At 36.5% G+C, this 23,843-nt stretch overlaps 1 protein-coding gene across 5 annotated transcripts; it reads left to right on the forward strand.

The window, feature by feature from the left end:
* Positions 1-8,296: 8,296 nt before the first annotated feature.
* LOC113314974 (transcription factor bHLH155-like) lies at positions 8,297-12,425 on the forward strand. 5 transcript variants are annotated; one of them, XM_026563304.1, is made up of 12 exons: positions 8,297-8,745; positions 8,873-9,040; positions 9,183-9,267; positions 9,368-9,409; positions 9,798-9,857; positions 10,138-10,254; positions 10,527-10,703; positions 10,902-11,292; positions 11,415-11,540; positions 11,626-11,722; positions 11,891-12,244; positions 12,403-12,425. In XM_026563304.1, the coding sequence occupies exons 1-9, from the start codon at positions 8,627-8,629 to the stop codon at positions 11,426-11,428; spliced, it is 1,173 nt and encodes a 390-aa protein (XP_026419089.1). In that variant the 5' UTR covers positions 8,297-8,626; the 3' UTR covers positions 11,429-11,540; positions 11,626-11,722; positions 11,891-12,244; positions 12,403-12,425. The 5 variants fall into 5 exon arrangements, with proteins under 5 accessions (XP_026419089.1, XP_026419086.1, XP_026419087.1 ...); XM_026563301.1 differs by having other exon boundaries at positions 10,902-11,540; positions 11,621-11,722; XM_026563302.1 differs by having other exon boundaries at positions 10,902-11,540.
* Positions 12,426-23,843: the final 11,418 nt, after the last annotated feature.

Below are 23,843 nucleotides of genomic sequence, written 5' to 3' on the forward strand. Positions count from 1 at the left end.
TGACACTTTGACAATTAAAACTCACTGCTCTTTGTGGGAACGTTCCTTGCTTCCATTATAATACCAGTTAATTGTGTGGAAATAAGTTATTTAATTTGATTGCACTTACGACGACCATCAATGGACATCCAAAATCTAAGCTCAAAGATGTCACGATGTTGGCGACCACTTCTTCTATTGATCCAGGTGCTATGACGCATCAACTTGATGTAATATCCCAAGGGTTAGTTTCTCCACAAAGTACTGCTTCCTTTTTTCATGGTTTGTCTGCGGATCACTTGGCTCGCTTGGTTGTCTTTCTTGTTACCCTTCGTGCCACTGATGATGACCAACCTAAAATGAATCTTGTTGATTCTATTTGGAACAATATGTGTTGAACCAGTCTTGTACTGGCATGTCTTGACAGATATACCTATAAACACCTCTATCCCTTCTATAATACAATTCATGTAACATTTCTAAGCTTTCTATAGCTGTCTCAGGTAGATTTTTATGTTATTCGCTATCAAACTTTTGAAAACTGAAGATGAAAATTAAGGATGAAAAACATGAAATTTTAAGGTGGTAAATTGGAACTCTTGAAACAAGAAACAACCAACTTCGAAGGATATATACGCCTTTGAAGTTGTTTTTTTTTTCTTTTTTCACTTTCAAATAAACAAAATCTTGGTAGGCAGATATAGCCTTGGTTACTTCCTATTTGAAGCCTATTAGTTTTACTAGCTGGGATGTCTTATCAATTTCATTTTCGCGAAAAGACTGATTACTGTTAACGTTCGTTACTAATTAGCAAGATAGCTAATTATCGTTTCCTTCCCAAAAAGATTGAAATTAGCGTTTCCTCCCATCGTTACTTTTTCCATCCAAAACCAGGTTAGCTGACTCAACAGAAATACACAGGTGGCAAAAATGTATGCCTGTAAAAAAAAATCCCTAAATACCCTCATCTTCTTCGCTGAAATAAACCAGATCATTGGCATCAGTTCTTCCAACCTCAATTTCCATTTCGTTCTCTGACTCTCATTCTGGCACAACACCAAGTCGAATTCAACCTCCATCTACGTAAACCCATTTCAAATTCTGATATCTTCAATCTACCATTTCTTAACTTTAGTCTTCAACTCCTAAAACCATTTGAATCTTCTTGTTTTTCTGAATTCGACCTCAGCTCGATATTTACATAGCACCTTCAGCTCGAATATAAGCTCAATTTCATCCTCATTCTCTTCTACGATCTATATACAACCACCACTTATTAAACCTTTACTATCTCAACAATCCCCAATTGAAATCCCACCAGTTGTTGTTGTTCCAGGGTACTAGAAAGACTACCACTGCCTCAATTGACCACAGCCATACTACCAACCATTCTTCCCTGTCAACTGAAAACTCCAATTCTCAAGAACAAATACCATTAAATCAAATTTTGGATGGCATGGAAAATCCCCAAATCTGTTTCGTTGACAGTGAAGTATCGATGCCCTAAATCAAGAACAAATAAATCCCCAAATCTATTTCGTTGACAGTGGAGTATCGATACCCTAAATCAAGTATCGAACAATCGATGCCCTAAATCTAATATCGATGCTTCTATTGTTTCGGACCAAGAATTCATACTCGTTACAAGATCTGAGCCAATACCCAATTTCGTTTCCAGCTTTTTCTCCATAACTATTCTCACCAGAAACCCCCAAATCTCCCAATACATCCACCACCATCATCAGTATGAGAAGAACCACCACTGTCATAAATTACTTCAGCCACTTCTTCTTCCACACTCGCAATCTTCGCCATCATCAGTTTCGATTCCCATATCAATTAATTGGGTCAGGTTCGAATTTTGTTTGGGTCATGTTCAATTGGTGATGGGGGTTTCAAAGATTTGCTGCAAACTTAAATTTTGTTTTAATTTGGAGGTTGTGAGGAAGGAGGAGGAATCGATGGATAAAGGTGATTATCTCTGACTTTTAATCGAAGAAGATGGGGGCATTTCGGGTAGTTTGCCAATAAAAAAGTTTTCTCTACCACGCGTGCACATGTGTTGACTGAACTAACGGACTTCTGGATGGAAAGAGTAACGATGGGAGGAAACACTAATTTCAATCTTTTTGAGGAGGAAATGCTAATTAGCGATTTTGGGAGGGGAGGAAACGCAAAATAGCCCATTTTAAAATTTCATATGAGAACTTTGTCTCTTTGTATTCATGACTCTTCTTTTATGCCAATATACCTATCATTTGCATCGCTAACCTAGGGTTTTCATGCTTAAGCATTAGCATTTAGCAGCTTTATATCCAAGGATGCTTTATATTTCTAGAAAAGTAGGCAACCCTTTTAATCCCTCCAGAAACCCAAGACTTTTCTTTTCTTTAAACGATCAAACGCAGTTACTTATATCTTGTATAAATTGGTCCATTTCCTGTTTAACTTCAAAAAGAAAACAAACATGTTAAGCTTTCTCGTCATTAACTTCCACTGTACGAGTAGGATCAATGATTTCATTTTCTTTTGCCTTTTTATATTCTTTCTGAATTATACTCATTCATGAGTGCTGACTGCTAATCATAGATTAGTGCAAATGATCGTTTGAACCTTACGCGAAACTGCCGAATTCGTAAATACATCCGCCAGGAGCCATATATATACGAGAGAAAAGTAGAAATAAGAGAATGGTTTAAAATGGGTTATGATAAAACTCACTTAAAATTGCAAATTATGGCTGAGTGTAGTAGCATTATAGGTCTTAATTATGGTGTGTTGTTGCTGTACAAGAGGAATCACTGTAATCATCAAATATGTCTAGCTATATCGCTTAACTAAAGGCGATCACGACATATCGATCTTGTCGTTTAACGCCATTGTGACGACATCGATCAAATCGATTTTGTGATGGTGGTGGATAGGAAATACAATTGAGAAAATGATTCGTCATGAATGGCAATAATATTATTAAGTGTAAAACAAAAGACAATAGTAATTGAATGTTTGTTATCTTTTACTACTTGAATCATTGCAGCAACAAAAAAAAAAAGAAAAAAAAGTAAAAACAATGAGAACTAGTAAGAGAACGTTTTTGGTTGAATAAATCTTTTGAAATATAAGAGTTAGGATTCTATGATAAGAAGATAAGAAGCAAATCTTTGCATATAAATCATTTTGTTGGCCATTAAATGGCAACAGAAGTCAGCATTGGTGGCCAAATATCAATAAGCACCTCCTATCTTTTACATAAGTAAACCCCAAGTCAAGTTCTTAAAACTCAGACTGCTTCTAGATAAGTTTTTGGACCAAAAAAAATGTTTCTGTTCATTACAAAATATATGAAACCTTGTGAATCTTCGCTGGTGTATCTTTTTTGTATTAAGCTGGTCTTTGTAAGAAAATGTACCTGGCGTTTTTAGGGGCCACTCGAAAGGATTTAGGGGTCAACAATAAAACAAAAAGGTCACCCGAAGGGAAAATGTAGCCAACCCTTATCTCGTGTAATTCGTAATGGCGAAATTACCCTTATATATTCAGAGGATATGATAACATTGTTATCCTCCGATTGCAATCGGAAGCCAAAATATTTCCCGGACTTCCGATTGTAGTCGGTGCAGTATTAGAATGATTTGTGTTTCATTTTTTCCATTTCTTTTTCATTTTTGAGTTGTTAGAGTTATAGAGAAGAAGGTGAAGGCTGCTATAATCGGAAGGGAATACAACTTAACAACCTACCGATTATAAGGAGCCACAGATCGAACCCTTGCCATATTCCATATGTTTTGAGTGTACACAGCCATCCATAACCACTTGGTTCGTGTTTTGGATGCAGCGTTAATCGGGAGTTAAATATATTACAAAACCTACCGATTATAAGTTGCCCCAAATTCAAATTTTCAAAGCTACCATAATCGGTAGATATGCTAAATACAATACCTATCGATTATTGGTTTCTCCACATTCAACTTTCGTCAAATTAGCCGTTGGAGTTTTTGGGAAAAATAAAAAGAGCCGTCGGACCCTAAACCTATATGAAGAAACTCATATCTATCACCCCAATTGCACCAAACTCTTTCCTCTCTTCAGTTTTAATTTTCATAACAAAAAACATGGATATTGCTTTTGCCGAAGAAGAAGATTGTGCTATTTATAGAGCGTGGGTTGTGGTAACTGCTCATGATCGTGTTCACAAGCTCCACAAATCGGAATCCGAAGAGCAGATATGGAATCGTATCTTAATGGTATTTGAGGCCTTAGATGGTAATCGAATTCGAAGATCATCCAATGACATTAAGATGAGAAAGAATGCGCTCGATAAGGAGATTGACAAACTTGAAGATGAGGAACGGTTTGTTAGGAACGCTTTTCCTTGGTGGACGTATGAAAAACGAGTAAGTATCTCTGTAACTCCAACTCACATTAACAAAAGTTAGTACTAACTTGTTACTCATTCGTAATTTCAGAGAAATCTTGCGGATCGCCGGTATGTGGACCTCTACGGGAAACGATTTGAACATGAAGGATGCTACAAAATCAAGAGGGACAATTTCTATGGTCACTGGAAGTTATGATCTGTTTTAATACTTTTATGGTCAATTAGGAGTATGGATTTAGGTGCTTTTGACGAAATTGTAAGGTTAAGGCCGTTTGAACTTTATGTAATGGATGTAATCGGAGTATTGTTAATATAAAAACTAGCCGATTATACGAAATCGGTAGATTATTTTGTTAAACAACCCACCGATTGTAAAATTCGGAGGATAATATTTTTGTAAAGTTCCGAATGTACGATGGCCCAAAAATCAGAATTTGGAAAAACTTATACTTTTCAAATTTTGTCTTTGAAATAATCGGAAGTTAAATTAGTTACCAAAACGTCCGAATATGGGCTGTCTAACCTTCAATATTGGCCCTTGGAACCACCTGGAGCCATGGCGTGGTTTGTTTTGAACTTGTAATATTCGAAGGATAATATTTTTGTAAAGTTCTGAATGTACGATGGCCCAAAAATCAGAATTTGGAAAAACTTATACTTTTCAAATTTTGTCTTTGAAATAATCGGAAGTTAAATTAGTTACCAAAACGTCCGAATATGGGATGTCTAACCTTCAATATTGGCCCTTGGAACCACCTGGAGCCATGGCGTGGTTTGTTTTGAACTTGTAATATTCGGAGGATAATATTTTTGCAAAGTTCCGAATGTACGATGGCCCAAAAATCAGAATTTGGAAAAACTTATACTTTTCAAATTTTGTCTTTGAAATAATCGGAAGTTAAATTAGTTATCAAAACGTCCGAATATGGGCTGTCTAACCTTCAATATTGGCCCTTGGAACCACCTGGAGCCATGGCGTGGTTTGTTTTGAACTTGTAATATTCGGAGGATAATATTTTTGTAAAGTTCCGAATGTACGATGGCCCAAAAATCAGAATTTGGAAAAACTTATGCTTTTCAAATTTTGTCTTTGAAATAATCGGAAGTTAAATTAGTTACCAAAACTTCCGAATATACCACACAAATCATTGTCATTTGAACTTGTCTAACTTAGTTACCCAAACAAATTTCCGAATGTACAACAAAAATCATTGTCATTTATATGCTCTTCTTTACTTTACGACCGTGACTACCTCCCAGTCCTGCACGACCACGGGTTTGAGCACCTTCAGTTGGAGCAGCTTCAGTTGGAGCAGCTTCAAATCGATGAAGCTCGAGTTCTTTTACCCGTCTTTGATACTGCCACCTTGGGCGGATGCCTCTTCGTTACTTTCTCCCCAAAATGGGCAGCATAATCTTCGTTGTCCATATTATCAACTAGATATCTAGCCTCTTTGATCTTCTCAGCTGGCATGGGATCTCCGCTCTTCAGGCATGCAGTTAACATTTTGGAAACACGCTTGAACCTATTCACCTGTTTTTTATACGTAATGACATAACATCAAACGGTAATTACCTAAGATTTATAGGAATAATATAAAATGAACAAAAAGTTGTGCCCAACTTAACTGCTTTGTGTAGTTAAACTTCACAGCTGTGCCTTGGTCGGGAAGGTTAAGAATCTGCACAACATCATCCGGGGTAATCGTCATCTCCCCAAACGGCATATGGAAAGTATCGGTCTCAGGATACATTCTCTCCACGAATGCCGATATGGCCACACGATCATGTTCCAACAATGAATTCTCGGCGGCATTAGCTAACCCCGAGTTGGCAACAATTGTCTTGAACCTTTCACATTCACCGGATAAAGGCCACGCAAGCATTTTTGTTGGTGCGGCGGTAGGTTTGAGTAGACGGACCGCATCTTGATGATCCTATTAAAGTACATAAAAAAATCCTTAATACAAATATTACGATATAACACATAGACAATACATTAATAAAAAATAGTAATTTTATTACCTCGGTTTCGTATATTTCTCTGGGCCATGAGTCTTTGTATCCAAATAGCAATTTTCCTCCATCCGCTGGTAGCCCAAGGATTGTGCATGTTGGAATACCCTTCTTCTTCAAGTGTTGAGGGACAATATGTGATGTTTTCTTAGCAATATCCTTCTTTACACCATCTTTTCCTTTTTTGGCTTTTTGGGTACCACTTGGTTGTCCTTCTTCTTCTACTCTTGGCACTGGATCAACTGGTTCAACACTTGGTCCTGCACTTTGTTGAGCGGCTTGTTCAACACTTGGTCACACCCCTTGTTCACTGCCTTGTTGTTCAACACTTGGTTGCACTCCTTGTTGACTGCTTTGTGCTTGTTCGCTTTGTTGAGCACTTGAATTATCTTTGGCACTCCTTTCCCTCCTAGCACTAGCTGTCACTTTCTTCCTCCCTTCTCGACTTTGTCTAAACAACAAAGAAAGGAACAATATTTACAAACTATACAATCAGAAGACAAAGTATGGAAATATAACCCGAATGTAAACATTCGGACGTATGAAGACACATATTGTTCTCGAATACAAAACAATCGAAAGCTAACTAAACATATTTGCAACCAAATATGCATCAATTGGAGTTCGGAAGCTGTAAATTTTTCATCCAACACAATCGGAAGACAAAGTGCACATCTATAACCCGAATGTACAAATTCGGAAGTAAGAAGACACATATTTTTTCCGAATGAAAAACAATCGGAATATAACTAAACATGTTTACAACCGAATATTCATCAACTGGACTTCAGAAACTCTAAAATTTTATCCTACACAATCGGAGATATAAAACATTATATTGTCTTCCGAATAAATACTGGCCCCAAAATGGGATTTTTCCTATATCAGAAATTTTGAGATTTTTTCAATATATACATTCGGTAGTGAGTGTTCTTCCGAATACTGTGTGTCTACTTAAATATATTCGGTAGCCAAAAAATTCATTAAACTACCGATTATTAGCAGTTTGTATCCAGGAAGATATGGCCACCAATATTCAGCAGATAATTATCAAATCTTTCTCCCGAATACTGTCGATGTTCTTGAGAAATGAAGAACACGACTACATTCGGAAGTAAATGAGCATGAATATCGTCTGAATCTGGATAAATAACCGAAAACCCTAGAAATTTTTTTTCTCGATTCGACGAATTAAAGCGAAATAAACCCCAAAAATGATAGATTCTTACCTAATTGGGGCCATTTGAAGTTGACGAAGTGTTTGACTATCGGAATCGCCACCACCGACTACATTGTCGGGTACGCCTTCTTCGCGTTCTTCTTCATTTGCAGCAACAATTTCTTTATTTCTTGCTAAAATCCCAATATTAGGATCGATACCCCGAGCAACATTTTTGGTTCTAGGTCTGTGGGTTTCATTTCTCTTATCCATTGTTTTATAAACGAATCGACGATGTTTTGATTTTACGATTCGCGGCGATGTTTCGGTTGAACGAGGAAAATTTTGTTTTCTTCCACAATCGGAAGATAATAGGAAAATGGAAGAAGAAGAGTTGAAATGAGTAGATTTGTTTTTGATTTGGTTTTTATACAGTTTTACCAGAAGGGCATTTATGTAACTTCAATATCATATAGGGTAACCCTTAACTAGAGTCTTTGGCTGGGTATAAATTGATGGCCCCTAAATTCTTTCGGGTGGCCCCTAAAAACGCCAGGAAAATGTAGACAATGAAGGCATCGATCAAAAAATAGGAGGGGTAGTTTTTAAAAATAAAAAAACAAATAGGAGGAATATTTAAGAAACAAATAGGGGTATATTTCAATAATCATTTTATTAGGGGTTTAGTTGCTATATGAAATATTTTGACAAAGGGGTTATATTCTAAATACACTTTGGTTGCTATATGAACAACTTGGGGATACTGAGATTTCGAATCAGCACTATCTCTGGACAAGAACTTCACTTTTGGAGCAAAAATGGCTTTCAAATGCAATTTAGAATTCCGGGTTTGTCATTTTTAGTAACTTGATTTGGAAATTGGTGTGTTTGGTTGTGGAGGGATACGGCAAATGGATCATTTCGTTCTAGCTACAGTTGGAATTGGACCGCCAATCAAAAGAAGAGCTGGTTTGCGGAGGAAACAAGCTGGAAGGGGCTCTTACAGAGGGAGTTAGAGGCTGATTACTCTGATTTCCTATTTTCGTTTGAGAACAAACTTAACTTTACTAACTGGGGATAAAGGTTTTGAATGCATGAGTTCAGATAAGGAGATCATGGGTTTAACTCAATTGCAGCAAATTCTTAGAATCCTCTGTTATAATACAGAGTGGAATTATGCTGTGTTTTGGAAGCTTAACTGTAAACCTAAAATGTGAGTAATTTTGATTTGAACATTTTTTATTTAATTTTTATTTTGTTATTTTTTTATTTTGCCTTCAAGAAAGAGTCGGTGCATAGACTCAGAACTACTGACTTCAAGTTCTAGGAACTAATTTCAGGCTGCTAACTTGGGAAGATGCTTTCTTTGCTAACCATGAACCACTTGATCCTGCAAGGAATTTATCTGTTGATTCTACCTTTGAGAACGAAGATAACAATTACTTGCAGAACCCACTGGGATTAGCCATGGCAAAGATGTCACCTCTTGTATATTCCTTGGGCGAAGGGTAAGTTCGGTTTTTTGTTTCATGCACCTTATATTAAATTACTACCTCCGTCTCTAAAAGATAGGCAGGTTTATGGGAGGGAGTAAATTAGAGTTTTCTTTTCAGTATGATTATTTGCTAACAACAAAGCTTCGTTGAGCAGGATTATTGGTCAGGTGGCACTGACAGGAGATCACCAGTGGATTTTAACAGACAAGCCAACACCTACTACTTGGCTACCATTGGAGGTTAGCATTTCTTCGCCAGCCAAAAAGATAAAATTTTGATATTGCTTCTTTCATTCGTGCTTTTTTGAATTCAAAGTGATCCGTTCGGTATAATTTTCAGTGTTCTGATGGGTGGCACGCTCAATTTTCAGCGGGTATTAGGGTACGCTTCTTTAGCTGCTTTTCGTTGTTCTTTTTTTTTTTTTTTTCCTGAAATAATGGATACATAATCAGCACACCATGCCTAAACAAGATTTCTTGCCAAACCTAAGACTTTCAGTTTATAAGAATTATTAGTCCAAATTGTGCACTGGATAGTTGGGTTGCTTAGAAATACTTGTATATCAACAGATATAGGAAAGTAGTAATCTGGGTGGATTAGGTGGAGCTTCATGCATTAGCGTCCTGTTATGTACCTAAAAGTAGTTATAGTTTACAATAGGTCACCACAGGGATATAATGGAGTAAAGCTTTCGTAAAACCTTTGAAAATATCATCCCTGACTCTTTCCGTTTTAATGTTCCGCTGACAAAGGGAATTTTTTGTTGTAGACTGCAGTTGTTGTATCTGTTTTTCCACTTGGAGTCGTACAACTCGGATCCCTGAACAATGTAAGAAATGTTACCAACTATAATCATGTTTTGTAGGTCCAAGCTCTAATTGACTAATGATGTTATGCAAGTACGCCTGTTCTCCTTTTTATCATCCAAACAGAAAACACTTGATCTTTTCATTTTTTGTGCTGTGTGCCTCTATTATGAACAACGCCCAATTGATAAAGAATTCGGATTCAGTTATGTTTTCTATATTGACCAACTTGGTGAATCAAATCCTCCGAAAATTTAATCTAGCTTCATGTTTTCCGTCTTCTCCATGTTACAACCGGGGCAGGTCATTGAAGATGTTAATCTAGTGATCCTGGTCAAGAACCTACTCTATTCACTTCAAAACCTCATGGGGTGTTTTCCTAGTCAAGGAGAATGCTTTGCAAGTAGTAACTTATTTCTGGTATGTCTGCTTCTCCTTTGTTTAAATTCTGTTATTTTTCTGGTCCCGATCAGATGTTTGAATTCTGTTAGGGAATAAAAACTTCTTATTGATTTCTCCTGTAAAGTCAAGGTATTTTTGAGCATTTTGGGTCGTAGTTAGTAATAAGCTTTAAACACTTGCTTGCTGATGTATGCCAAAGAGGTAAAATCATACCTGATAATCAAACATTTCGATCTCTCCTTGGAATAAGTACGATGTGTGACTATCTTGTTGTTTGTTTTTATTTTCAGGGAAAGAAAGATGGTGTGATGGCCGAGTGCATAGGAGAATCACTGATGCCAAGTAAGGATGAAAGCGCAGAGTCACGTCAACCACAATCTGTGTGCATTGGTCTGGAGCATCTGAAACCATCAAAAACAAATCTGTATCGACAAAAAGAATTCATAGACGGGATAAAGAATAATGAGGTACCGGTCTTGGCCTAATTTGCCAGTGGGAAATGAGAATTGAATTATGTTACACTACCATTTCCAGTTCTATAGCATTCAAAAAATTTCATGCATTCAGGCTAATTAGTTTCTAGAAACAGAATTAGATACAAGTTTGGTAGAGTAGTTCATCTTGAAAATGAAATCTCAACCTTACCTGAAAATCTTGAAATGCAGCTACAAAAAGATTCTAAACGGAAACCGGATATGCATACCAATTCAAGTTATACTGGTGGATCGAGTATTTCCTTCAACTTTCCTGATGGTTCTGAGCTGCATGAAGCCCTTGGATCGAGTTATATGAAAGATAATGGTGGTCGTCCATGGAATGAGCCGAAAAGAACAGAAAATGGAACAATTCCAGGTTCCCAAAAAGAGGTGGTCAATAGCTGGCTTGAAGCAGATTCCGAGTCAAGTGATCTTTTAGAAGCCATAGTGGGTAATGCTGGACCTAAATCTAATGATGTTAACGGTGATGAATCATTCTGCAAACTGGATCATTCGGTTGTTACAGTTGAAAACCCCATCAAAACTCATTGTTATTTTAGGAAATTCAGTAGTTCAGCAGGTGAACCAGTTTTTCCATTTTCTCGCCTTGAAGATGACACAAATGATTGCCTGAATTCAATTTCAAGCAAAGCGTGTGAGTCATCATTAAAGAGCACACGTACTGAATAACTGGAGATGCAGGTGCAACCAGATAAGATCAACAAAAAAAGAGCCAGGTCTGACAGTTACAGACCTCGGCCGAGGGACAGACAGGTGATCCAAGATCGTGTTAAGGAGCTGCGACATCTTGTGCCCAATGGGTCAAAGGTAGATTTTCCATAATTTGTATAACATTAACTTTTAAATTCAGGTCGGAATATAACTGAAGTTCTTAACAAATTATGCAGTGCAGTATCGATACATTACTGGCACGTACAATCAAGCATACGTTGTATCTAGAAAGTGTTACTGAGCATGCAGAGAAGTTAAAGAGATGTGACGGTACAAAGGTAAGCTTCTCATTTTTCAGCCAGTTCCTTGATAACTAGTACGGCTTAAGAGTCTAGTCACTTTTGGAATAGAGGTAGTCCGATGACACAGGAAGTTCATTTTCATCGTCATTAGAGCATCTTCTAACTGATTTGTCCCTTGGCGTGCTTATATTTCTGAGTCTACAGTTGCATGCTAATGGGATGGGCATACTGGGATCCTTCGATTGTCCACATGGTGCAAGCTGGGCGTTACAGGCGGAAAGTCGGGAAGAAGTTTGTCCAATAACACTAAAAAGTTTTGATGCAAGCGGGAAGATGCTTGTAGAGGTCTGTGCTCCTCAATTATGAAAAACATCTCCATGGTATCCTTCTCAGCTTTCTCTAAATAGAGATTATTCCGCTTCAATTGTGTAGATGTTGTGCGAAGATTGTAGCCATTTTCTTGATGTTGCAAGGGCCATTAGAGATTTGGGTCTGACCATTTTAAAAGCTGCAATTGAAGACCATGGAAAGAAGACAAGGGGACGCTTTCTTGTTGAGGTATGATTGTTATGCTATGATCTTTTTGTGGTTGAAGCGTAAGGCACAAATACCAACTATAGACTGTATGATTGGAAGGGAAGGAGTATTCTAATGAATGTATTCGTCAATTATGTTATTGGTTACGGGAACGTTTATTAAATTCAATGCCATTGCAGGGGGGGAATGGCAGATGCTTTCATCGGATGGATGTCATGTTGTCACTTGTGCAATTATTGAAACCGAAAAGTGCAATCTGATGATGGATGGTGTGAACTTGCCCTGCGTGACTAAGATGAGATAATGTGAGTGGATGAATATGATCCAAAAGTTTGTGACTCGTCTTTACTAGTAGCTTACGTCTCCCATGTAAATGTACTCGTTTCTGTTTGCTGAATAAATGCGTGGAGACTGATACAGTCTTCTCTACCCAGTGAGTTTCTTGTGTTTTTTAACGCTTGTTTGAAATTTTGGGATAGCAACCATGGCGAGTCTAAACTTTCTGTACGGGTGATGTTACCACCACCTTATGATTTTCAATTCTTCATCAAACTACCATTTTTGAATTTGCATCGTAGATGGTGAGTGAATACGTGAAACAGATAATCTTACCTTCTGTTCTGTCTTTATTAGCATACAGTAGTAGTACACTAGTAATACTAATACATGACCAATTTGCACTCTTCATAGTTCACGATAAGAGTTTCTAGTTCTCATGCGTTTTTACTAGACCATCGGTTACACAAATATCCCTACCAGGACTACCTCCCTTACAGTTTAAAGTGGTTGAGAGTGCTGAAACGCCATCAAGCCCTTTAAAATAGTAATGTTCGGCAGTCTTTGAACGTGATATCTCTGTATACAGGAGGAATATTGTCTTCTGATAATAGCTCCTTGATGGGACCACAAGTGTTCGAGGATGTTTGGATCCTTGGTCTGGAAAAACATCGCTGCTGATAGTCTCGGTCCAGCATGATTAGAGATGACCCTATTGTGTTCAGCACTTCTAAACTTGTCATTGCTCATTAACTGGATGAAAAAAGATTCCGTCAGCAGTGTAGGTGTCCTGAACCCTTCTATTGTACTTAAAGACTCCAAATGTTTTGAACAAATCATATTTTTATATTATATTACCTGAAGAAGATCACCAAAGGTGACTACTAAAGCTCCAGGGGCGGGATTGACAAATACCAAATGGTTCTGATGATAAAATGTCATGTAACTGACTAGTCCATGACAATTTCAAGAGTGCCAGCAGCTAAATTAGTTGAAAGTAGTTAATTAAGCTAGTAACTGTTTATTTATTACTCCCTTCATTTTCGTCAGTATCAACATTGTGTTCAGTTTCTGTTTATAGTCATATTTTTCCAATTAAATTTTTAATATGTCCTTAAATATTTTATTTTCATGAATTCATTTTTAACATACCCGATCTAAAATATTAAAGAAATTGGCATAGTGGAAACAAATATCCTTTATTCTTTTTAAGAGGATATATATTTGGCTCCAAAAATTAAATACCTTATAAAGTTTATACTCCGTAAATTCGATATCTTTTAATTTTCCTTTTATATTTCGTATTTATAATCCTCCTAAGTCCTAACAATTTTAGGTAGTTTTTATTGCTAGCATTTTTATTAAAATAAAATAGATAAGTAATTACGGATAGTTAAGTAAAATATTATGGTCTCCTTAATATTTTGACAAAGCCAAAGGGAATAGTCTTTTTGAAACGAATGGAGTAATAATTATGAGAGCAATTTGGCGGGAGCAATTGGCCCACGTGTAGGATTGTGAGGAGAACTCATTGAGTTTATGTTTCTTATCTCTTATTTATAGTTAGTTGTAGGGGCTAGTTTGCTAATCAATGAATAAGAAATAAAAAAGAGGTTGTGCTCTGAGGAGTTATAGAGGTTACTTGTGCTATTCAATGGAATATATACAGACATAGGTCTATTCTGGTACTTCGTTTTCAAATCTAAGCCACTTTTTTTTATTTCTTACAAAACTAAACCAAATCAACTGTTTTCGTCCACTTTCATTATCTCAGTCAATTTATCGCGTTGACTCGTCTATTTATCGTCAAAATATCAGTCAGCGATATCTCATGGATGTGCGAAGATTACTAAAATGTCCTTCCCGTACGTGTGTCGATCTGAATGCCTAATCTAAGATCGTTGAAATCTCGATGATAATTAAACGGGTAGGATGGACGCTCATTGTAATTATCGACACACGTGGCATTGCGCTGGAAAAGGCTTCTGGTAACAGAAGAGAGAGAGATCGAAAGTCATTTTCTTCCTTCTTCTCTCTTGTTCTTCGGAGAGGGTTTTATTTTCTACAGAGAGTGTTTGCTAAAATCAACAGAGTACTTAGGGTTTTATCATAATAAAGATTGAAATTAGTTTGTTTAGGAGAGATTCAAACATTCAATTGAAGATTAGCTAGTGGTAAAGATGACGATACGAAAAAAGCGTTCTACAAAGAGGTAAGAAAAAACCCTAATATGATTTTAATGATTCAATGTTGATTGTAATCACGATATACGTATTGGGTTTTGTTTTTAGGGTTTGTTGTGATTAGATTTTCTAGTGTTTGTCTGTGATTAGATTCCCTAGATTTTCTAAGTTTTTAGGGTTTTCTCTGTGTTTTGAATTTGTTCTGTTGATAATGATTTTTCTAGGGTTTGTCTGATATATGTTGTTCTTAATTGTAGAAAGCATGAGGCTCAAGAGGTTATAAATGATGTTCAGCAGGATATGTTTCCAACCAGAGATATTAAGGTTAAGCATGTAATGAAATCTGCAATGTGTTTTGAATTTAAGGGTTTGTCTAGAGCAGATATGGGTGTGAATCAGTTAAAGTCTAGGATTAGTCCTATGTTGAGATTGATCAGTAGGGATACTTTAGACCTTCTGTGATTTGTGGATCCTTGTTTACCAGAATCCATCATTAGAGATGAAGAGTTTTAGTTTTTCTGGGATAATGACAAGATGAGAATGGATGGATTACATTGCATTTGCAAGTGTTTCCAATAGATGAGAATGGTGAGATAGATTTATCTCAAATTACTACAGAGTCACAGTCTCCTCCACCTCAGTTGACACCCAAAAAGAATGTGACACCTAAGAAACCAGTATCTAAGACTCCAAAGAAACCAGATGGTTTTAGTAGTTCAACACCCAAGAGTTCATATGAAAACACTGTAATAAAGATATTTTGAGATGGCAACACCTTAAGAAGAAGTCCAAGAATACAAAGGATCAAGAAGAAGAATCCTATAAGATTGTTCATTGATTTAGATGATAAAGATGAAGATGCATGTCTATGTTCCGGAATTTACTCAACACATACAAGCTAGTGTAGCTGAGAACAATCCTGAGATACCTGAAGAATTGACTCAACATACAAAAGCTAATGTAGCTAATCAAGTTAATGAGATACCTGGCTTTGAGGAAAAATTCAATCATGACTTTTGGGTTCAAGCTGCAACACATGCTAGTATGGTAGAAGATTTGTTTATAATTTCCTAGGAGTACAAGAAAAGTGATGAGTATGTTCTGCACTTGAAGAATGTTGAAGAAGATGAGTGTAATCCTGATGATGACCTGAACAATGTAAGAGGTCATGAAAGTGAAGAGCAAGATGACAAGAATTATAAGCTTTTTATGCAAAGACCTGAGAATGGGTATCTTTCAGATGGTAGTGCAAGTGAGAGAGATGATGATGGTGCAAGTGATGATCAGGATGCTTCTGCAAGTGATGCTCAGGATGATGCTACAAGTGATACTGAAAGTGATGGCGGTGATCCAAACTTTGGTGAGGTGGAGGTTGAGAATGACAAGGAAGGAAACTTTTCTACACTAGCTTTTGTCATTTTTTAAAATATTTATTTGGTTTGTTTTAAGATTTGTTTAGTACTACTTCCTTTGTCTTTGTGGCTTTGTAGAGGTCCATTATGGGGACTTGATGGATTCTAATAAAGAAGAAAATGGTAATGTTTTCTTTCATTCTATTGTTTTTTTTTTCTTTTTGTTTGTTATGTTTGATATGTATTTGGCATTATTCTAACTGATTCAATTGTTTATTTGTTTATTTGTGTCAGAGAAAGATGAACCTGTTGGACTTGAACTTATAGTACCCTCACATTGTTATGACTCCAATCGGCCTAAATGTACAGAGCCTCATGATAAAACAAAGTTTCAGGAAGAGTATGCAGAATATTTTAAGGAAGAGGAAGCTGAAGAAATGTTCCCTGAGGGTGTCACTTTTCAGCAATTAGATCCTTATAGCTTGGTTAAGGGAAGTAAGTTTGTTAGTAAACATGCATTCAAGAAACGTTTGAGGGGCTACTGTGTGAAGCATAAACATCGGGTTAAGTTAAGTGATTCAAATAACACAAAGATTAGGTCAAAGTGCATTCACTCTAACATCATAATAAGGAAATCAACTGTCCTTTCTGCATTTATGGAAGAGTTATGAAGGGTGAAGGAAATACATTCACTCTAAGAAGTTGGAATCCGAAGCACACATGTAATGGTGATGTTAAAGGGAAGAACAGATGTGCAAATCCAATATTTGTAGTTGATTGGTACATGGAAAGGTTGAAGAATCTTGGCAATAAAGCCAAAATCCCTGATCCTGAGTCCTTGGCTGCGGAGTTTAACAAGACAATGCAGGTCAACATTAAGTACCATACAACATGGAAGGCAAGAAATATTGTGTTGCAGAAACTTTATGGTAGATTCGAGGAGCAATACAACAAAATTCCTGCATTATGTGAGATGGTGAAGGTAACAATGTCAACTGAATTTCTTGTTTGTTATGTTTGTCTTTAGTTAGTCTAATGATAAAACAAAGTAAGTTTATGGTATTAACATTATATTGTTTTCATTGTTGTAATTGCAGGAAAAATGCCTGGAAGTGTGGCTAGCTTCTCATATGGAACTACAAACAACACATTCTTGTCAATGACCCTTTGTTTTAAGCCTGCTATAGAAGGTTTCTTGCTTGGTTGTAGGAAAGTCATTTGCTTGGATGTTTGTCATCTGTATGGGAAGTTTGGTGGTGTTTTATTGGCTGCAACAAGACTGGATGGTCATAATGGGTTAGTTCTTCTTAGTATAATGGTGTGTAGGAATGAAACCATTGAGAACGGAAAGATATTTCTCAAGGACTCGAAATCTATATTGGGTGAAGACTTGCATTTCACATTTATATCAGAAAAGCAGAAGGGTATTAGTGAAGCTTGTGACTATTACTTCTGCATGGATGAGCACAAATTATATTTCAGGTAATATTATACTATTCTTAATATAATTCCTTTGTGTTTTCTTTTGTTTTAATAATTGTTTCTGACTAACATTACTTAGCAGACATTTGATGAAGAACTTCAAAAAAGTATTTCAAGGGATTCAGCTTACATACTCATTTCTGGAATGCTGCCAAATGTTATAAAAAAGACACTTTCAAGTATGTTTTTCTTCACAAACTAGACAAAAACATAAAATTCAATTGCAAGCTATTAATACACATGATATAATGTAGTTATAGGAGCTGCAAAATAAGCATACACAATATGAGTTTGACATTATTTATATTTGTTTTTAGCAACACATGACAGCTGAGAATGAACAGGATGCAAGGTATCTCATGGATGAAAGACCCGAAACCTGGTCTAGGTCTAATTTTCCAATGATAGCAAGTGTGAGCACATCAACAACAATTTCTCAGAATCTGTCAATAACATGATTAAGAATATGAGACATAAGCCTATCATTACATTGGGACAAATGTATGCTAAACTGGTGATGGGACTTTTCTACAAGAGAATGAATGAAAGTGAAAAATGGCAAGATGGCCAGTGAGTTCATAAGGCAATAAAGCTGATTGAAAAGATGATGGACTTAACTCATCTATTTGAGTTAGTTGGTGTTGTAAGGGGAAAGGTGTATGAGGTTGCTAGTGTCCATGAGGTTGTATTCACTGTGGATCTTCCCAAGAAGACATGTAGTTGTTTGCAGTAGAAGCTGAGGGGACTTCCCTGTCAACATGCAGTATGTGTTCTGATACCTTTGAGACCAAACTGGGCTGAGTAAGTCACACTCTGTTTTGATTCCTATTTTTTCCTTGACTCAATCTTGTAACTGACAATTTGTTATATGAAAAAGCGGGGGTCTAACAACACCACCCAATATTTTGATTAGCAATCTGTATGGACTAACTCCGAAATACTTTACTAGATAATCAACTGGACAGTCAGAATCAATCTAGATAAAAGTATCTCAATGAGTTAATATCTCTCTCTTGATTTGATTTTTACTCAAGCTAAAAACAATCGCGATTCTTTATCAAATACAAGGAATAACTTGGACGGTACCAAAAACCAATGTCCAAGGATCAATCAATATCAATCAACAACCAAAGGTGGGATTTCCAATTGATGATCACGAACGCACAACCTGTATTATTTCAATTATATAAAATATAATGCGGAAAAGAAATAACACAGACACCAGAAATTTTGTTAATGAGGAAACCGCAAATGCAGAAAAACCCTGGGACCTAGTCCAGATTGAATACACATTGTATTAAGCCGCTACAGACACTAGCCTACTCCAAGCTAACTTCAGACTGGACAATAGTTGAACCCCAATCAGTCTCCCACCGATCCAAGGTACAGTTTTACTCCTACGCCTCTGATCCCAGCAGGATACTGCGCACTTGATTCCCTTAGCTGATCTCACCAACAACCAAGAGTTGCTGCAACCCAAAATCACAGACTTGATAATAAACAGATCTGTCTCACACAGAAAAGTCTATCAAAGGATAAATTTGTCTCCCACAGACAAACCCTGGGTTTTGTTCCGTCTTAAGATATAAAATCAAGGTGAACAGGAACCAATTGATAATCTGGTCTTATATTCCCGAAGAACAACCTAGATTAATCAATCACCTCTCTACAATCCTTCCTGACTACACAAGCGGATTGTCGAGGAATCACAAACAGTGAGATGAAGATGTTTGTGACTTCTTTATCTTGCCTATCGGAGAACTCTCACGATCTCAAGTCAATCAATCGATTGTACTCGTATGATAGAAGATGCAAGATCAGATTACACAACTACGATAAAAGTAGTATCGGTCTGGCTTCACAATCCCAATGAAGTCTTTAAGTCGTTAACCAGATTTTAGAGAAGAAAATCAAAGGTTAATGGAGATCGACTCTAGCGGGCGCACTAGTAGCACACAGACGTGTGGGGATTAGTTTTGCACAATGCTATATGTCTCCTTTATATAGCCTTCAAATCAGGGTTTTTCCTTAGTTACAAAGCAATCCTTATTCATCGTTAGATGAAAACCTGATTTAGATTCAAGCTAATATTTCTCAACCGTTAGATCGAAAACTTAGATTGTCACACACACTTGGGTAGATGTTTACTGGGTTTGTGAAAACCATGCCCAAACGTGTACGTGTATGTTGGTTCAACATAGTAACCCAAAAACGTTAACCATATGAGCATTTCATATTAACCTTGTTCTTCTTCACCATAACTAGTTCAACTGACTCAAATGAACTAGTTAAAGAGTTGTTCAATTGCTATGAGATCTTATGTAACTACACAAGACACAATTGAAACAAAGATGATTTGATCAGATTGAATCGGCTCATGAACATTATAGCCACGGTTTTCATAAAGCATTCCTTAGTAATTTAAGTTTCATGTTCAGAGCACATCTTTAGATCATAACCTCTTAAGTTCACAAACAAGTTCGCGGACTTAAGTTAATCGGTTGAGTTTTCCAATCTCAGCAGAAATTCTCAGAAAGAGAACTTCCGCCAGTTCGCGGACTTATCACACAAACGAGTTTTGAAAAATCCAGCAGAAATTCTCGGTCGAGAACTTCCGACAGTTCGCGGACTGAGCCTGCGGACTAGGTTCGCGGACTTGGCAAGCCAATTCCACAATCCTCTTGATTTCTCTTGATCAACAAAGTTCGAAAACTTCGGTTCAAGAAATACATGGTTATGTAATCTAAACTCTCATTTCAATCATTGAGACATTCTCAGAGGATGCTATGTAGCCGTTATTCACAGACCGATTCACGTTAGAGCAATTCTCAAAGTGATTGAAACTTTTCATGACGTTCGTCACTAGGTGAAGATAAACTTGATCAAAGCGAAACGCTTTACCAACACACGATTTCGAGATAAAATATAAGCAATGAATGCTCAACTCGAAATGTCAAATGTGTATGATCTAGTCTATATAGCATACGACTTTTGTCTCATAAGAAGTAGGAGATAGAAGAGATAGACTTTTGAGTGATAGATAAGTTCAAGTCTCCACATACCTTTTTGTTGATGAAGTTCCACGGTTCCTTGTATAGATCTTCGTCGTTGTATGATGAATCTCCATGAAGTCCTTGAGCTCAACTACACTTTTCTATCCTAGTCCGAGACTTAGCTATGTAGGCTTGAAATCAAGAATTATAGTTTTGATCACTAACATTGACAAACATGCTTGTGATAGCAACGCATGCGAGGTTGACCGAGCTATTCTCTAACAATCTCCCCCTTTGTCAATTTTAGTGACAAAACTATTAATACATATGGAATACAAAAAAGATAAACTTTAGTGGCTCCTATGCCATAGTCTAATATTCAACGTTCCTTGAAATCTTCGTCCTTTCAAGTACTCCAATGATACCAAAGGTTGTAAGTTTAGCACCATCGTTGTTGAAGATACGTAGCTTAACAAATGAGAGAAATCGAGATTCTCGATCATTATTATACAGTGTCATAGTATTATTATATAACATCAAAGTCCGTTTGTATCACGACTTTAACAACAATACTATGGTGATATGTATCACTCCCCCTTAGTCAATACTCCATCTCGATCATGGAAACCACTCCCCCTTACACAATGATCCGAAAACCATATGTATTTGTAGTGTGAACTACATTATTTCTCCCCCTTTTTGTCAATAAAATTGGCAAAGGTACAAGAACGAGATCATAATGAAATTTCCACAAGAGACATTTCATAGACTAGAATAAAAATACATACCAACTTAATTTAGATGCAATCATAAAGCCGAATCTAAATGCATTCATCAAGGAGTTTTAAGATACAAGATAACCCCTTTAAAATTCCACAGCCACACACCCCGCAAGATATTACCATTAAGCACAAGTTCAAAAGAACTCTCCCCCATTTGATGTCATTCCCGAAAGAACAACAAGAGCGACCTTAATTTCGAAAGAAAAGAAGGATTTTTTAATTGGACACCAAAAACCATAGGAATGATTTTCTATATCCAAAGATCAACCAAATTAATCACAAGTAAACCCATGATTACTTCAATTGAAAACGCAACTAAATCAAACTACAAAAGTGATCAATTTAATTGAAAGTGCTCAACATAAGTAAACTTACGGAGCTACGACTAAGGTAATTATACGGAGATGACTAACTTAATCGTTCACATACTCAACATAAGAAAAACCTTACGGAATATACGACTACATTAACCAATAGAACATGATTAGTATAGCCGTTCGTATACTCAACACAATAATTTGTGGAATATATGGAAACTCAACTAGATTAATTACAAGAGAACCTATAATTAATCTAATTGGAATACAAACAACCCAACTAATCACCGAAGTAATCAATTTAATTATTTTGGGCTCAACATAAGAGAACTTATGGAACCCCGACTAAGTTCATCATAGAATACGACAACCTTAACCGTACATGTACTCGACATAAGAAAGAAAACTTATGGAGTACAAACTAAATAACCAAACTGGTTGATTAATTTAGTTCCTAATGCTCGGCATATAGCATCTTATGGAACAACCAACAAGCCAATAAGAAAAATCGACTTAGTTGCATCGTTCTCAACATAAAACACACAATGGATCCTTCACGGTAAAACATAGCAAGATGGATCAATGAAGATCAATACCGTGGATAACATACAAGGATCTATTCTATTTTCCACCATAACGATATAATAGACTTTATCCTTGTAAAACAAAAAATATCATCCTATTTTCCATCAAATACATGACTGCATAGGCATAACTTTTGTAATTGTCAAAAAGTCCATCCATTCTCTCATCAATACGAATACAAATTCATGAACGACTTTACTTTTGACCGCAATATGGGACCTTCAAGTTCAAGGACGTAAAAAATACATATCCGATAAACAAATTGCAATATCACAAAATCATAAAGATCAATACTGCAATAACATCATCCTCCAAATATTTTTAGAACTTAATACCAATAAACCCAAAAAAATAACATAAGAAGATGAAAACAAAAATATCTATGTGTAGTCACAATCATCGCTATTCAAAGCACTAGTTATTCTTCCAACTAATCCAAAAAACAAGACATACTAGGCTCTAATAAGTCATTTCATTTACCTTGACTGTTCTTCTCGTATTCCCTATATTCTTCAAGCTCTTCTTCGATTAGGTCAATCCTTGAATCAAGACTATCGATTTTCTCCTCAAGTCTTTTGGAAGAGACTTCAAGTTCATTTTTCAGAGCACGGACTTGTTCCAAGACGAGATTTATGGTTAAAGAGAGCTTATCGAACTGAGAGACAGTAGGGTTCTCATCAGACGAAGGAACATGTTTGTCATAGCATATCTCATTGTCAGAAGAAACGAAACGAATCTTCTTCGAAGGAAATAGAACCGTCCATACATCACTTTCTTTACTCGAAAGACTAGAGGAGGACATGATAAAGAAGATGAAATGAGAGTGCTGAAGAGGAAGAGAATTTAAAGGAATACAATTGTAGAATTTCCAGAAACACCCTTTTTACCAAATCCTAACAAAAGATAGTTATCCAAAAAGCTGAAGTCGTTCACGAACAACATCTGGTAAAAGCACAAACAGAAAATAACAAGATTATATTACAGTCCCCTTGTGTATCATGATTCTTGTATAAGAGGAAGAAGATACAAGAATCATTTTTCAACAAGATTACTGAGCGTAAGGCCTCCAATCCAAGGTTGGACTGGGATAATCTTTGCAAAGAGAGAAACCACCCATTCCACTAGGTTTCTGATTATCCATTTGAAAAGGAGAGTCATGAAGAACTTTCCTATCAATTGTAATCACTTTTTTAAAAAAATTGACTGCAGATCTTTGCAAATCCTGCACCGTTTTTGAAAACCCCTTTTGATGAAGGGTAGACTTCCATTTCTTTTTCAGCATACAACGGTTAGCCAGGCAGAACTGTTTTTGATTTATCGTGCTAAGATAATCCTGAGATGAACTCAATTGAACAGAGAGATTTGGTAGAGCCTTTTTCGAGTAACTCCTGGAATTCAATACAAAATCAGGAGGGGTTTGCTGATCCAACTTATGATACACAGACGAACATGTCATGAAAGAATCATGAGAATGATTTTCATCAAAAAGACTGAGAGAGCAATCATAGATTTCCTCAGGACAATAATCAAGAGTATTCATCCATGTTTTAGTTATCTCTCTTACATCCGTTTCAGGATTTTTCGAAGGGACTTGAACACACATAAGCCCAGTTTCATTAGTACGGCTCTTCTTGGTATTCTTATCCTTTG

The sequence above is a fragment of the Papaver somniferum genome, chromosome 10 (genome assembly GCF_003573695.1).
Source record: "Papaver somniferum cultivar HN1 chromosome 10, ASM357369v1, whole genome shotgun sequence".
Classification (NCBI taxonomy): domain Eukaryota; kingdom Viridiplantae; phylum Streptophyta; class Magnoliopsida; order Ranunculales; family Papaveraceae; genus Papaver; species Papaver somniferum.